Source organism: Leucopleurus acutus (assembly GCF_964270905.1).
Source record: "Leucopleurus acutus genome assembly, chromosome: 3".
Lineage (NCBI taxonomy): Eukaryota > Metazoa > Chordata > Mammalia > Artiodactyla > Delphinidae > Leucopleurus > Leucopleurus acutus.
Window position 1 is genome coordinate 6,408,688 of NC_139145.1, and position 16,028 is coordinate 6,424,715.

General features: G+C 40.4%; 1 protein-coding gene across 11 annotated transcripts in view; it reads left to right on the forward strand.

Annotated features, from left to right (window-relative positions):
• The window catches only part of HNRNPM (heterogeneous nuclear ribonucleoprotein M), a 175,560-nt gene that overhangs the window by 145,925 nt on the left and 13,607 nt on the right, over window positions 1–16,028 (forward strand). For 3 of the 11 annotated variants that reach the window (XM_082837065.1, XM_082837070.1, XM_082837073.1), the window contains exons 2-8: window positions 7,900–7,993; window positions 9,110–9,301; window positions 9,968–10,121; window positions 10,987–11,036; window positions 11,919–11,979; window positions 14,555–14,656; window positions 15,922–15,966. In XM_082837065.1, coding sequence (XP_082693191.1) covers window positions 7,916–7,993; window positions 9,110–9,301; window positions 9,968–10,121; window positions 10,987–11,036; window positions 11,919–11,979; window positions 14,555–14,656; window positions 15,922–15,966 — 682 coding nt within the window. In that variant the 5' untranslated portion in view covers window positions 7,900–7,915. Of the gene's footprint in view, window positions 1–6,853; window positions 6,907–7,097; window positions 7,815–7,899; window positions 7,994–9,109; window positions 9,302–9,967; window positions 10,122–10,986; window positions 11,037–11,918; window positions 11,980–14,554; window positions 14,657–15,921; window positions 15,967–16,028 lie in introns of those variants that run through there. The other 8 variants (XM_082837069.1, XM_082837072.1, XM_082837074.1 and 5 more) reach the window with 5 other exon arrangements.

A 16,028-nucleotide genomic window follows, 5' to 3' on the forward strand; every position in this document is an offset into this window, starting at 1 on the left:
TGGTGCCTTTAGGCACACATCGGTCACAGCCCTGGTGTTAAAGTCTGGCCTAGGGCAGAGGAAGCAACTGAATGAAGCTCTGCTGCCACCAGGAGGTCCTAGGGGGTTGGTTGCCCCCATGGTCCTCTGCTTTACCCACCCCCCACCCCCCATTCCCACCCCCACCCCCGTGCACACCACGTGTGTCTTTCTTTTCATACTCTTGTTCTGCTGCTTTTGTCTTCTTTTCCTGATTCTGGGCCCTGCTGGTGGCACACAGGGCTAAAGAGATTGCTCAGCCCAGGTTTAAACAAAATTATTGATAGAGAACCATTTGTGTAATGCGTTGAGGTCTCCCCTCACCCCTACCCCAAGGGAAACCTAGAATCAAATTATTCTTAAATGGAGTCTTTTTGAAGGACTGAAAGGTACTGGTTTTTCTGGAGCATTCATAATGAAAAGAGATTTGAGCTTGATTTGTCAAATGATTAACATTTCAGTGACAGATGCCACTTGGATAGGCCATTTTGGTATGTGTACTGGTGCTCCCAGCATTGGGTTTTGAAATTATGAATGGCCCACTGCCATCATTGTCCCATCACTTAATTCAACCATGACATGCCAGAAGCACTAGGCACCATGAACCTCTGTACAGTCATGTAGGCTGCTCCCATGTAGTATTTCTCCAGGTAACATGGATGGAAAAACGTTTTGGTGTGAGATTTGTTTTCCTGCCTTGATCAGCCAAATCATTCCTGCCAATGCTCCTAGGGCAAGAGTGAAGTTTCTTCTTTTTGTCTGAAGGGCGTGTCATGTGGCATCCCAGATGCAGTGTTCTTGGTTTTTGGGACTGCTGCTTCAATAAAGCTTAGAATTTCTGTTACAGTACAGTTGGGTCTCATTCGAATTAGTTTTTGGAATAACCCCCAAATTTGTGTTCTCGTGATTTGGTTGAACCGCTGAATTGATACTTCCATTGATAATAAGGTATAGTAGTTCCAAGAACCAGGAATGTGGCTTTGAAAATGCAATTGTTAGAATTTTGTAAGAGATTGCAGGCCAAATTATTTTTCCATTTTTAGGAGTGTGTGAACCAGTTTTGGGACATGATGGATAAAGTAGGTGACATTTTTACTGCTTTACCATTCAGTAATTCAGTTTTGGAAGCCTTAAAGCTGGTAGCAGCAGCAGCCATGACGTTTCTGGATGTAGAAGCAGTTCACCTCAATTTCCTATTTTGCACTGTATTAAGTGTGGAGCCAGCCTGGTGGTTTATTCGGATACTTCCAAACTGGTTCTCATATTCCCTTGGCATACTGCTATTAATGCCCTGGCTCAGCCCTTTCAGTGTATTTTTGGTGGTGTAATTTAGAATTACAGGTGTGCAGTAAATCAGTTATTCTTAACAAACCTTAAAATGTTCTTGTTTAGAGCTCCCCTGTACAGGTTAAATTAATTACTTTCCTGTTTAATTAAATTATTAGAAGTATTGGATTGTGGTTAAAGGGATGCATAAGAGAAAGGTAATCTTTTTATGGTAAATCTTATACTCAGTATGTGAAGTCTAAAGAAATTTACTGTTTACATACGTACGGTTTCTTAAAAATGTCCTTATTTTCATTATGTGGTTTTAAAAAATATTTTAATTCATGTCTTGGTATACCAAAAATATGTTTCAATGATTATTTGAAATCTGAAATATTTACATGAAATGCGTTGCACATGTTTTAAGGTTTTTGAAGACTGTTGTTGCATAGGAAAAAAAAGTTGCGGATAGAGGCACTCACACTCTAAAAGTATTAGTCTCAAGATAGTCTCTGAAGTGGGCAAACCACAGAGATTTGGGCTGTTATAATCCAACCACTCTTTATCAGTCTGCATTTCAAGAGTCTATTCCTGATGAAATCATAGTCCTGTTGTTTCAGGAAACTAGTGGAATAGCTAGAATTAGTTGTCCTCGGCTTAAAGATCTGAAAAATGCTCTGTCATTGCAGCACTGCCTATAATTGCTGCCTGTCAGAACTCAAGTAGTAGCTTTGAGATGGCAAGACGAGTTTTTTTCCTAAGGATAATCATGCCTGAGAGTGCCTCATGTACCCCTCCCTAGTTCCCGATCTTTTCCCCCTCCTTGGACACCAAGTGTATATTTTCCATGTTTGTTAGCATTTAACAGCCTTCTAGGAGATCCTATTAATAACGCATGTATTATGTGAACAGGCCACTTATGCCTTTTCCCCTGGATGGGATCACAAAGCTTGTTTGGTGGCACTATCATGAAATCAGCATTGCTGACTTTAAAGAGAAAAGGTACTGAGAGCTTTGTTTAGTTCTGTGCCAGGGTGCTTCCCCCGCCCCCTCCCCCATCATATCATTCAGGGAGACGGATTAAACAGCCTGCAGAATTGAGCTTGAGCTTTCCCTGAGCTTTCCCCTTCCTGCTCTAAGTGTCTGATGGAGCAAAGGAAAGGTTTCTATTGTCCCTCCTTTTGATCATGCTTATTTTTAACGGAGATACTACATGGAACAAATGACTGCTGTGAACACTGAAGAGTGGATTTGAAACAAAAATTGAGAGCCAGTGTAATAGGAAATTTGAATTGGAGATTGCCAAACCAGGTTTGAAAGTAAACAGTCTCAACAGCTACCTCATTTTCATCACTGGATCGATATTGGGATACACATCTCAAAAGTGTTTGACCATAAGGTCTGGGCAAAAAATTAAGACTTCCGTGAACAAAAGGTGATTGATCTTGGGAATTCTAAACTTAAATAGTGTTGTGCTGCATTACTGAGAAGTCCTGTGTGGATGAAGAAAGCTCGTCGTCGGGCTGTTGTTCTCGTGGCCTAACCAGGGAGCCAGCAGCATTGAGGTGGGGCAGCTGCAACCTAGGCAGGACTGAGCTGCAGGAGCAGTGAGTAAACATGGAGAACAGTTTGAGGAGGAAAGAAAGGAGGCTCAGTGATTCAGCTTACTCTCAATCAGTCTCAAGTTTAGCAGCAGTCAGTTTAACTTGTGTAAGCAAAGATTTCTTAAGAACTTAATCCTTCTGTTTTTATTGAATACATCACTTTAAGTCAGTTTCAAATTCCAGCTGACAGAAAACTGAGGCCCAGAGGGCAAGTATAGTCCAGTAGTTAAGTCTCTGTTGGCTCTCGAAGATCATCTACATTGTGGGCCTGTGGAGCAGAACTTTATTTTCAATTTAAGTAAAAATCCCTACTCAGTCTGTTTGGCTCCTTCATAGTTTCCTTTGTTGGAAATTCAGCCTGCGTTTTGGAAAGGCCTGTTGATGCTAAAGCATTCATATCTGTGGGTACTTGGGTTGAACCTTAATAGTGCAGCCTGCCTGGCTTATTTGTTGGTTTTTGGTCGAGTTAGAGAGGCAGAATTCTGTTCTCGTCCATGGAATTAGGAGCAAGAAGGTGCTTAATCATTTTCTAATTTTTCCATAAATTGAGTAATCATTGTATAGTATAATTATTTTGCCGTGTTTCAAGTTGTCTGTGTATTAAAGAAACAGGCTTTCCAAGTTAAAATATGCATTTATTCCATGCACCCCTCCATTAGAGCATGCCCTGCTTTGGAGCTACTCCCCCACCCCGCTTTGAATTCTTTTCAGTGAAGCTTTAGCCCCTGTACTTGTGTGTGTGTGTGTGTGTGTGTGTGTGTGTGTGCGCGCGTGCGCGTGCGCGTGCGCGTTTGTTTCAGCCTTGAGCAGTAAATGAAATGAGAATACAGAAACAAATACTCTTTGTGATATAAGTATGTGCAGGAGTGTTAAAGTAGCTCCAAAGGACTGTGTGAATTCTTTTGGGGTTGCTCATTATCTTACCCTCATGATATGTTTTATTCTTGGGGTAGTATTTTCAATAATCCACCTAAATGTCGGTTAATTTTCTTTGAGCATTTTAAAGTAAAGGTAGGGACTTCTTGGTGGTCCAGTGGTTAAGACTCTGTGCTCCCAATTCAGGGGGCCCGGGTTTGATCCCTGGTCAGGGAACTAGATCCTACTTGCCGCATCTAAGACCCGGAACAGTCAAATAAATATTAAAATATCTTACCTTAAAAAAAAATAAAATAAAGGTAGGTGATGACATTTGGCATTAGATTTTTCAGAGTCTTAGTTTTTTCATTTAGATATTTTGATGTTTAAAGCTGCAATAGAATTTGTCTTAGTAGCCTGCTCTTGGGATTCCATGGATTCCATCCATGTTCAAGAATGAGAGGAGCAGCAGTATTTTTCATTAATACCTGTGAATTCCGTGTCTATGAGACTTGCTACTGCCAATTTGTTAACTCTGCCTCAATCCTAACTGATCTGCTCTGGTTGATTTGCTCTTTTAAACTTCATTTCATTGAATGTGACCAGACTATGAATAGTTGGTAAATTTTGCCTTCAAAGTTTTGTTGATAGTTGTACTGACTATACTAAACAGGTCTTTGCTTTAATAATGTAGAACTAAAAGAGAGGTGGTCTTTTAAAGGTTTTCTTATTCTCTTCCTGTACGGAAGTATGAATTGGCAACTGTTGCAGATCCTGTAACAGTGATTTGCTTACATCTCTGAATTGATGTGGTCTCTCAGGGTAGAGATCAGAAAATTATGAATTCATGAGGAGCATGGTCATTATTGATGATTCTCGGGAGCAACACTACTCGTGGTAGAGCCGCAAGGCTTGCCTAACCTATGGCTAAACTGATAGGTTGGAGGCTTTTTTAAATGTAATTTTTTGTTTTTAATAAACTATACCATTTGGGGAAAAAGAGGGAACATTTTAAGCAGAGTATTGGTGCAGAGGATTGAAGTTGGATTTGTGCTGTCTCTAGAATGTTAAGTAGAAAAAGTCCTAATTTCTAAACCTGGCTTTTTGTAAAAATGGTTATGACCATGGAAAAAAGTTTGGTTTGGACTTGCTTGGTTTCTGGGTTGCAATGACAGCTTTTTGATATAAATCAGTGTCTTTATGGGCTCAAACTAGAAACTTTGAAAATGCAACAATATTTGAATTCTGACAACATAGTTACAGCTGTCAGTTAGATACTGTGATTGTTTTAGTTATTTTTAAGGTTATTAGGCGGTAGTCATAGCTCTAGGAAGTAAACTTGGGGTTGGGTCTCTTTACTGTCTTGACACTACTTGGCATTTTCATCAACGTGGAGACAGGGGCTGTTGGTCCTCAAATGGCTGCTGCTGTTGAAACAAATGGCTTTTAACATGGCCTCAGGAATGACCATAACATTTTGGGAATTGCTTTATTTTTGTAAGGATAACAGAAGGCCAATTTGTATGACTGTCCCTTGGCTGTGATCATTTTTCAGTTGTACATAGTCCAAAAGTTAAACTATACCAGTCCCTCCTAATTCGTTTCTTCATTTCTTTGCACTGATTCTCCTTCCTGTTTTGTGCAAAGTGCTGGTTTGGTTTGTAATATTTCAGGAAAGGACAAGGGAGGTGAGGCTGTACAGTTAAACTTTGAACACTTGGCCTTCTTGCTGTCAACTGCCATGCAAATATACTACTAATAAATATGCCCTTCAAATTTTTAAAAATACTTTTACTTTACATTTCAGTCTTTCCTTGGTGTATTAATTTTAAAATCTTCATAATAATTTTAATATCCTTTGAACAAAGGAATTAGACTAGGAAGGACTTGGGCCCATTAAGAGGGTTATTTTTACCCTTGGCTGCTAAACCAAATTGAAAACTGAATGAGAGAAGGCTTTACCATCATAAAAATAATCGTTAAAAAAGAAAAAGTATTTCTTAGAACAAAAGCCCTTTCTTGACTTTGGAGAGCCTGCTTAGATATTGTTTCCACAAAGTTAACACTTAAATTTCTGGGGGTTTTTTGGTGTCTGTGTGCCATCTTCAAGTTCAGCAGCCATTTTGGTGGTTGTCTAGGTGGGTTTTAACATCTGGTTGTGGTGGTCATGAATTGGCAATCCAAACCTTGAGGAAAATCTGCAGAACCTTTTGAAATGCTTTGTTTTTCCCCTTTTGTATAGATTAGCATCCTAAGTGAGTCTGTGTAGCTGTTTAGATGCAAACTGAGCTCTGAGTTTGCATTTATCTGTGTCCTTAAATGAGACGGTTGAGAGAGCAGCAAGAATACAGCCTGGCTTAATTTTAATTCACTGAAGAGAATCCAGATGCTGCTCTGGTTTTGTGATAGAATATTTACACATCCTACTTGTGATGGTTGTGGAGCCTAGTGCTGTGTGCAGGACCAGCCACAGAATCTGTGGGGCCCAGTGCAGAATGAAAACACAGGGCCCCTTATTTAAAAATTACTGAGAATTTCAAGACAGCAACAGAGCATTAAACCCAAGTGCATGGCCCTCAGTGCAAAGTCCCATGCGATTGGACAGGTTGCACACCCATGTAGCCGGCCATGCCGTGTGTGCACCTTTGAGGATATATATTATACATATATGCGTCTTTGTAGTTAGCATTTGAGCTCAGTTCAGTGGCATTGCAATTTGTGTGCTGTTCACCTTCTTGCAATATTAAGAGTGTATTTGTAAAATTGTTTTCCTCTTTCCCCAAAAAAGTGAATCACGCAGACTTCTTTCCTGTAGATTTGGATTGCCTCTAGTCATGAATGAGTATTTCAGACAGGGAAATTGATATGGAAATCTGTGGAAATAGCTTGTTTGAGGTGGGAGGAAAATCAAGGACATTGTTAACAAGTTTCACCTACTTTTACTGCACACCTGTAATGCCTAGTGTGGTGGTTTAGAGAATATGGAGTGTTTCTGGGCTTTCTTATAAGGCAGAGGCTCCATACAAGGTTGCTGATGATTGTTCTAAATTCCCATTGTTTTCTTGGCTTTTCTCCCTTGGTTTATGTGTCGTCTGGAAACTGATTTGTAGTTGGTGAGGTAACATACGTGGAGCTCTTAATGGACGCTGAAGGAAAGTCAAGGGTAAGTGTCTGAGAGAATTTCTTCTGTGGATTTACTACATGAAAAATGTAACTGTATGGTGGCGTGGAATCGAATGAAATCAGGAAGGCAGTGAGTGCTCATGTTATAGTAGCTATGTTTGATTTTGCCAAACATTTGAGTGGGGTGGGAGGGGATTTGCAAACGGGAGTCCCGCTTTTCCAAATGGCTGGGCAAAGAGCTTTTTGGTATTCTGTTTGGATGCCCAATTTGGATAACTGGGGACCAATAGCAGCATTGTCTCTTTGTTAACAGAGGAATTGGCTGTGTGTGAATTATGCATGGAATTTTAGCGGTGGTATATTAATGTAAAACGTGTGTTCTTGTCTAGAAAATGTTACTTTTGGTTGTTTGCTGTATTTGAAAGTTGTGTGAACCAAAGATTCTGAAAAGTTGCCTTTGTGCCAGTAAATTGTAAAACAAATACTAAAACTTGAACGTTTAAAATTGGCCTAGTTTAAAGAGAAAATTAACTATTTTCTGTCGTGCAATAGAATGGCTTAGAATAATCAAAAGGATGAGCTTAATTTATGGAAGGGATGGATTTAGGAGGAGTATGATAAGGAATTGATTGAGTACAGAGAGAAGCAGATCTAAAGTTTGTGTGATTTCTTGGAGAACCTGAATTTAGGTCTGCTCATTATAACTTCAGCAGCTATAGTGCAATGCTGGTAATGTGAAGGAAGAGGAGATACCAAGGAGCTGAGCTCTTAATAAGGAAGGCTAGGCAAGACACTTCTGTCAGCTTCCCCTTAGAAGGGTTAATTTAAAAACTGTTACATAAATCATATTTTTAATTTATAACTGTCATTGAAATTTACTATTTTTTTCTTTTCTTTTTTTTCCCTTTGCTCTTCTGACTGTCTGTGGCTTCTTCCAAAGGGATGTGCGTAAGTATTGTCTAGTTACTTATTGGCACTTGAGCCTTCTAAGTTGTAGGACTGGTTTCACTTATTTCCTTTTGACTCTTCATAGCGTTGTTGAATTCAAGATGGAAGAGAGCATGAAAAAAGCTGCTGAAGTTCTAAACAAGCATAGTCTGAGTGGAAGACCACTGAAAGTCAAAGAAGTAAGCTCATGAAACACCGTGGTGGATACCATTTGTAGTTGTCGAGTGTCCCTGTTTCGAGTTAGGAAAAGACAGAATAGTCCTTGATGACATTTTACGGAGCAGAACAACCTGTTGTCGTTAACGAGGAGGGTCAGTCACAGGCTTCAGCAGTCATTCCTGTAAGCACTTTGGGATAGTGGCTGAGCACATCTTGAGCCACTGCTGACTGCCTTCCTAACATCTCTGATTTGTATTAGGCCAGCCTGCCTTGGTTTTCTCAGGGGCAGTCAAACTGAGTCCATGGTTTTTTTTTTACTGTGTGTGTGTTTGTTTTTTTGTTTGTTTGTTTTAAGGTATTCTACATCTACAGTTTTACTCAGTCTGAACCCTGTTCTTTGCCCATCTTTTTTCTTTTTTAAAATGAGTTTAAATCCTTTTTCATAGCTAATCCAAATCAGGTATCTTCTCTCCCTGGAGGGAAGTGGGAGACTTTTTGTTAATTCAATCCTTCCTTGACTTATTTTTACCTCTTATTCTTGGAGGAAGATCAGTATATGCGAGCTCAGAGAGGAAAGCATGGTAGCGCTTAAGTTCTCTTGTGTGAAGGTAGCACGCAGAAGGGCAAAGAGTTTAAGAATATTGTCAACACCAGAGATGCATAAACCTTTCCAGACTTTACACATGAGTCAAATGCCTGAATACTTGAAGGATGGAGTACCTTGGTGGTCTAGAGCTGTGTTTTCAAACTTTTGGGAAAATCACCAGTTGGGTTTGCAGAAATTATAAAACCCCCTTGAGTTAGTGAGGTTCAATTGTACCAAGCCCTTGAAGATCTTATTTCAACCTGGAAGTTTTAATCATGTCATCCCCCCGCCCTCCCTTTTTTTGTTTTTTTACTTAGTTAATTGAGAGCTAAATTCTACACCCTTTCTTTCTTCCTCATTCTTTTGGCTAGAATTGTTCCTGGCCTGGTGGTTTAGTTTTACTTCATTTGAATTTTTTGTTACAGATTTTGAGAAATGGTTTCCAAACAACCTCTCAATCTCTGAAGTTTTGGGGGTATCACTTACTGTGGGAGCATGGTTTTAATTGTCACTGGGTCAGTTAAATGTAACCCTTTTGTGCTTGTTTTAGGATCCTGATGGTGAACATGCCAGGAGAGCAATGCAAAAGGTGATGGCTACGACTGGTGGGATGGGTATGGGACCAGGTGGCCCAGGAATGATTAATATCCCACCCAGTATCCTAAATAATCCTAACATCCCAAATGAGATTATCCATGCATTACAGGCTGGAAGACTTGGAAGCACAGTATTTGTAGCAAATGTAAGTAAATGGAAACATTGTTTCATAAAGTTTGATTTTCTACTGTAGACAATCTTGTTAATGTGTTATAAAAGTAGTTCTGACATTTGAGAAGAAAAACTTAAAAGAGGGTTATGTTATCTTCTTGATTTATTTAAAAAATCATCCTTGGGCTTGGCTTTGTCCCCTAATGACCACTGCAGTCATAAGTCACACAGGCTTGACCATGGTCCTCTTGGGGCCATGTTTATGGAGTTTTGCTGGTGTGTATAAAAGTAGGTGCAGGGTAAAGTGTATGAGCAGAGATTGTGTATTGACATTTCCCTCTTCCTGTTAATGTCTGGGTGAATGGTAATACTTTGCCATTTGCACAGGGAAGTATTTTTAAAAGAAAGTGGATTGGGGAGGATGATGGTAAACCTTATCTGGGGAACAGCATTTTTTAGTATTCACAAAATAAGCATTAACTTGAAAGGTATGAGGTGACTTAAATTGTTATTTCAGAGAAAAGAGACAGTAAGTAGTAGAAGGCAAACTTTCGTAATCCTGTTTGAAAAATTACACTGACATATTTTTGTGACATTATTTTTGTGACATTTTCTAATGCTTGTTTTCCAACCAGAGCATGTCACATTCATGTAGTAAAAATGTTTACAATGAGATTTTCCTCTCCTTTCTCTTGATTAGCTGGATTATAAAGTTGGCTGGAAGAAACTGAAGGAAGTTTTTAGTATGGCTGGTGTGGTGGTCCGAGCAGACATTCTTGAGGATAAAGATGGAAAAAGTCGTGGAATAGGCACTGTTACTTTTGAGCAGTCCATTGAAGCTGTGCAAGCTATATGTATCCTTTGATCGGAATTCAACTCCTGGTGAATTTAGTTTAGCCTAAATGTTGTATTAGTAAGACAGGTTTGTGTGGGGAAGTGGTGATTTTGTGTATTAGTATTTCCTATGTGACTCGAGAGAATACGTTACTATGGATATTACTAAGGGAATACAAAGTATCTACCTAGTATTGTACTTATGTAGATAGAAGAGATGGTTAGAAAACAGGCACATATCCGTGAGTGGTCTTTTCCATTGTCTCTTTTTAGAGGAGACTGGTTTGAAGGGAGAAGTCCAAAGAATGTGCCACTGGAGAGAAATTCAGTGTTATTTCATATGTAAGCCCTTATAGGGCCCTATCTCTTCAGTGGATTGACATTCTGGAAGAAGCACTTGTCTCTGACCCTAGGCTGCTCACCCTACTCACCCGAGTTACATCTTTGTAGTCACAGGGAGAATACCACACATGAACACTGTCACTAAACTCAGGCACGATTGTCACTGAGTGTATTACCCGGAAAACATGGTACTCCAAAAAATGGTAGAACACCTGGCTTATTGGACACACACAGAAAACTGATGTCAGTGCTTAATTTAAGAGGAGGATGGTTTGGTGAGAAGTGTAAGGTTTTATGAATGGCGCGCCACACCTAAGGAGTAAGCTGAGGTTTCCTTTTTTTCCCCTTGAGTGTTATTTATTGTCCCTTTAATGCTTACTGTAGGAATAAATACTTGAAAGTATAAACAGGAATCAAAATTGCTCATAAATTCACCACTTAGAGGGACTGGTAGCAGCAGTTGGAGTATTTTTCTCTTAGGTATTTCTGTTATGCTGTGCATGTTTCTAGAATTGCAGGAAATAGCCTTAATTGTAATATCAGCTATGTTTAATGGCCAACTGCTATTTGACAGACCAATGCACGTGAAAATGGTAAGTTAATAGGATCTTTCCTTTAATATACTCAGATAAGTTTAGCAAAAACATGGGTTTATTAAGAGTATACATACACATAGCCACTGTACTTTCTTTATGGGTCAGTCCAAGTTAAAGGGTACAGCATATTGAGCAAATTTATGACAGAAATAACTTTTTGCTCATGCACCTCCTCAGATAGTTTTTCCTTTGCACAGTTACTGGCATGGTCAGGAGGTCACTTGCATATCCTGCTTGAGCAAGTGATCAGTTTCACAGAATGGTTTTATATATATAGGTTGCCAGTTTTCAGAGTATTGCAGTACGTTTAATTAGCATCATATCTATTGTGAACATAATTAAATCTGATTCAGAAAGCCTTTAAAGTTCTGTTGAAGCGTTTCAGTATAAACATTAGCCCAGCTATGGCTGTGCCCAAGATGCCAAAGATAACAGTATTAATACAAGCATGACCAGAACGTGCTGAGGGCAGTCTAGTTAGTTAGGGTTCCAAATCAGGAAGGACATAAAAGGAGCTCTAAAGGAATTTTTTAGTTCCTTTAAACATTCAGTTTAGTTTTTTGAATAGATAATTGCTTCACATGATTCAAAAGTCAAAAAGCATGAAAAATTCAGTGTGGGAGTCATGTTCTTACTTTATGCCCAGGTTCCATCCATCCCCCACAGTGATATGAATGTATATTTTTTAAATCTTTCCCCCTGTACATAAAAGGTAGCAACTAACTCTCACATATTCTTTTTATACTTGCATGTTATTCTGTGGCATGGGTGTATCGTAATGCATCTAACCCGTCCTCTGTTGATAGAAATGGTTTCCATCTTTTGCTGTTGCTAACAGTACTGCAGGGAATACTGAGATTTATTCATTTTCTCTTTCAGGATGAGAGGGCCTTACCAAAGGGAGATTTTTTCCCTCCTGAGCGTCCACAGCAACTTCCCCGTAAGTGTCTCAATTATTATGGCTAAAATTTTGAATTTGATTTATTCTAACCAGAAAACTGCAATTACCTTTGAACTTGTGCCATGTCATTCTTGTGCCGTGTCAGTTATCTTGACCATTCTTGAGTAAAACATTCAAGAAGGTTGTTAGTTTGTTTGCCCTGTAGATTTTTCTGGGTGAAAAAATGAGTAGAGAGATTCACAACTTAGGAAGGATTGTTAGGATTACACTGTGGTGTGAGGCAGGCTACTCAGGATGTAGAGGCTGTAGTTGGGAAGAAACAAACTGCAAAGGGAATTAAAGCCAGGTTGCACTTTGGTTCAAAAGAGATTGGTTATTACCATGTGGCCTAGCAATTCCACTCCTAGGTATACTACAAGAGAGCTAAAAACTTAACATCCACACAGAAATTTGTGCACAGATGTTCATGGCAGCATGATTCCAGCTGATGAATGGGTAAATAAAATGTGATAAATCCACACAGTGGAATAGTACTCAGCCGTAAAAAGGAGTGAAGTACTGATACATGCTACAGAATGGATGAACCTTGATTCCATCTCTGAGAAATGTCTAGAATAGGCGAGTCCACAACAGGTGGATTGTGGTTGCCAGGGGCTGGGGAAAGGGGTGAGTGGAGAGTGACTGCTTATGGGGATGGGATTTCTTTTGGGGGTGATGAAAATGTTCTGGAATTGGATAGTGGTAATGGTTGTATAACTCTGAATATACTAAAAATCACTGAACTGCACACTTAAATGGGCGAATTTTATGGTGTGTGAAGTACAGCAACCAGAAGTTTTACATAGTGTTATTTGCAACATGCAGGTGAAAATCTATCCTGGGACAGGGAAGGCTTGTTGGTTGGTTCGTCACCGCGTGGGTGGAAACAGCGCACAGTAGTGAAGTCCTAGGCACTCCCTCTGGCAGGCCCACAGAGAGCAGCAGAGCCTGAGCACAGACAGCCCAGGGAGTGGGGGTGAGGGCCTGCTGTAGCATGAGGGTTGGGGAATCTGCAGTGCGGGCAGGGCTAATCTGTAGAAGGAAGACTGGGTGGTGGGTAAGGGCAAGATCTGCTTGTGCTGTGCTAGGGAGGACTTCCCCCGCTGAGGCTGCTGGGGTGGAGCTGTTTGGAGGGCCGGCCAGTCCCTCCTGTCTGGAGCCGTGGTTCAGCTGTGGGAGATTGAACTGAATGGGAGCCTAGACTAGAACACTAACTCTTCTTCGCACTTTAGGATTGTAGAAGCATCATAGAGGCAGATTTGAGCGGAGGTCTGTGGTTTCAAGAATAGGAGATGGCTTATCTGTTGAAAGTTAAGGACCCCATTTCCTTGTCATAGTCAGTGTGATCACTTGCAGTAATTACCCAGGAACAGGGCGATGGCTCTTGTTGACTTTGGGCCTGGAGGAGGGGGGTGAGGGCTGCCTGGCAGCCTCGTCTGGCACACTGGGCTCCAGGGAGCCCATTATCTGTGGCTTTTGGTCTCCCCAGCGCATTTCAGAGGGTTGACTTCAAAGTCTTCAGTGCTTTGGGGAGTAAGTAACCTTGGTGAGCTCTTGCTGCTGTTCCTATGCAATTTAAGAACAGGGATTTTAATCAGATTAAATATTTGGGAACCAGTGTCAGGTTGTTTTAGTGAACTTTGTTCCCGTTTCAGAAATCTCACCTGGTCTTGGTTTAAGCCTCCGACCCATGGTGACCCAGAGCACTGTAAGTGTCTTAGGCTGTCAGGCCTTGTTGGCTGCTCCCTGTTTGTGGAACAGGGAGTTGAAGGTGGTTTGGGTACAATGCACGCCTTAGGAAGCTTTCTGGGTAGAAGGTATGTTCTTTGAATACACTAGCTTCATTGTTGTTAAAACCGCCTGCAGCGGAGTCAGAATAGTGTAAGCCCAGTGTGTTAATTGGCTGGTTTATGACATTGTTTATCGTGAGAAAAGTCCTTTGGGTCTGCAGGTTGAGAGGTGTGGGTTGGGCATATGTGTACCGCTTGCCACCTGATGTCTCCAGTTGCCTGTTTTGATTTTAAACATTTCTCAGTTCACGATTTAGGGAAACAAATCGGTGTTCACAATTCTCGTTGAGTGGGCTGTTCATGGTTCTACTCTGTAGTTTTCACGTGAACTGATGTTTAGTTGCCCTTGTTTTATTTTTTCAATTTAATTTAATTTTTTAAAATTTATTTTTCCTTTATTTATTTTTGGCTACGTTGGGTCATTGTTGCTGTTCATGGGCTTTCTCTAGTTGCGGCGAGGGGGTTTCTCATGCAGTGGCTTCTCTTGTTGCAGAGCACAGGCTTTCGGCGCATGGGCTTCAGTAGTTGTGGCACGTGGTGCCCTTGTTTTATACATACCTCACACTCTAATCCGTAAAGTTGTATAAGAGCTTATGCCTTAAAAGGGAGAGCTCCTAAATGCGCCCTTGTTGACTCATGGATTAGACCCTGGGTTTGCTGGTGGAGGTGGGCGGTGGGATAAGCATATAACAGCTACACGGTAAACCAAGGCTCTTTTTGGCTTTGAGAGTCATGGTTTCCTGAGTAAGTGGAATCAATACTCTGACTTTCTCTTCTCCTTTCAGATGGACTTGGTGGTATTGGCATGGGGTTAGGACCAGGTGGGCAGCCTATTGACGCCAATCATTTGAATAAAGGCATTGGAATGGGCAACATAGGACCCGCAGGTGAGAAATACGGTGTACCTCGACTGGGGATTTTTGGGGAAGTTAAAGTTATTAAAGTTAACTATTGGGATAATTGGACATTGAGTAGTTCAAATGGAATGAGGCTTTAATTGGGACAAAATTAATTCCCTCCTTATTTATCTTTGATGCATTTTGATAAAAACAGTATTTTGTATTTTTACCAAGTTGAGTGTTCTTTTCTAAAGCTATTATGCTTGCATTTTATCCTCACGAGACCTTCTGAGCTGAGGTACTCAGTTAAACCTTTTGGTAAAAGGAGGCAAGCCAGAGGGTTGGTCTTGCTCAAGGTCACACTATCAGTTAGTGACAGAAACTGTAGGTCTCCTGATCCTGGGACCACAGCACTGCCACAGTCTATTACCCAGACCCCCTTGGGTTCTCACCTGGTGTTGACATGGCTTCTAGAGGTAGGGGCGTTGGTGGATGCAGAAAGGTATGGAGGGCCTCATTGCATGACCGCATAGCTGTCATAGGCCACAAGGACGAATGATGCACAGTGTTGTCTTTGTTTAAGAAGAAAAATAGCTAATGAATAAAAGCTTTGGCATGTAGAATAAACTTTGAACTTCACTTTTTAGCATTTTCGTTTTCATGCAACGAAGTATTCGTTTATCATTTTAAAATACTTCATTTTTATAACCTCAGGCCTATGTCTTTCTTGAAATTCTTTGAATTGCAAGATGGATGCCCTCTACCGTACTACTGTCAGTTCTGCATATCCTTTGACTCCCTCCCAGATTAAACTCTGGGACTGACCAAAACGTCTTGGCCCATCACCTTGGGTGGCCAGTCTGAACACCACATCCCCTGATACCTCAGAGGAAAGGCTGCGGGTGGCGGGGAGGGAAGCCTCAGCGTTTTGAGGAACTGCTTTTTATTTAGAGCGTTTTACCTTTAAAAGGGAGTTTTAAATCTACTTCTGTTCCCTAGTCCGTACCTGATATTTATATTTCATGTTTAAAACTGTCTACCTTGGGCATTTAATGAAACTATGTGGACACTATAAAATTTTGAGTCACATGGTGATTATTTTGTTAAAGGCTTAAATAGTTTTCCTGGAATGTACTAGTTTGACAGTTGAAATGGAAGAGCCCCCACCCCATTTTTTGCACTTGGCAATTAAAATATATTTGTAGTCAGGGATATTTTTGCTCATTTGCTGGTGTGGAATTTCTTGTGCTTTTTAAGTTCAAACTTTACTGCTTTGACATAATTTTAGTTTGCATTGACTTTTTCTTTTTAAGGAATGGGAATGGAAGGCATAGGATTTGGAATAAATAAAATGGGAGGTAAGAAATTTAAAATGAAGTACAAATGTAATTACTTTTAGGTATGGTTTTCCCTCTTTTTT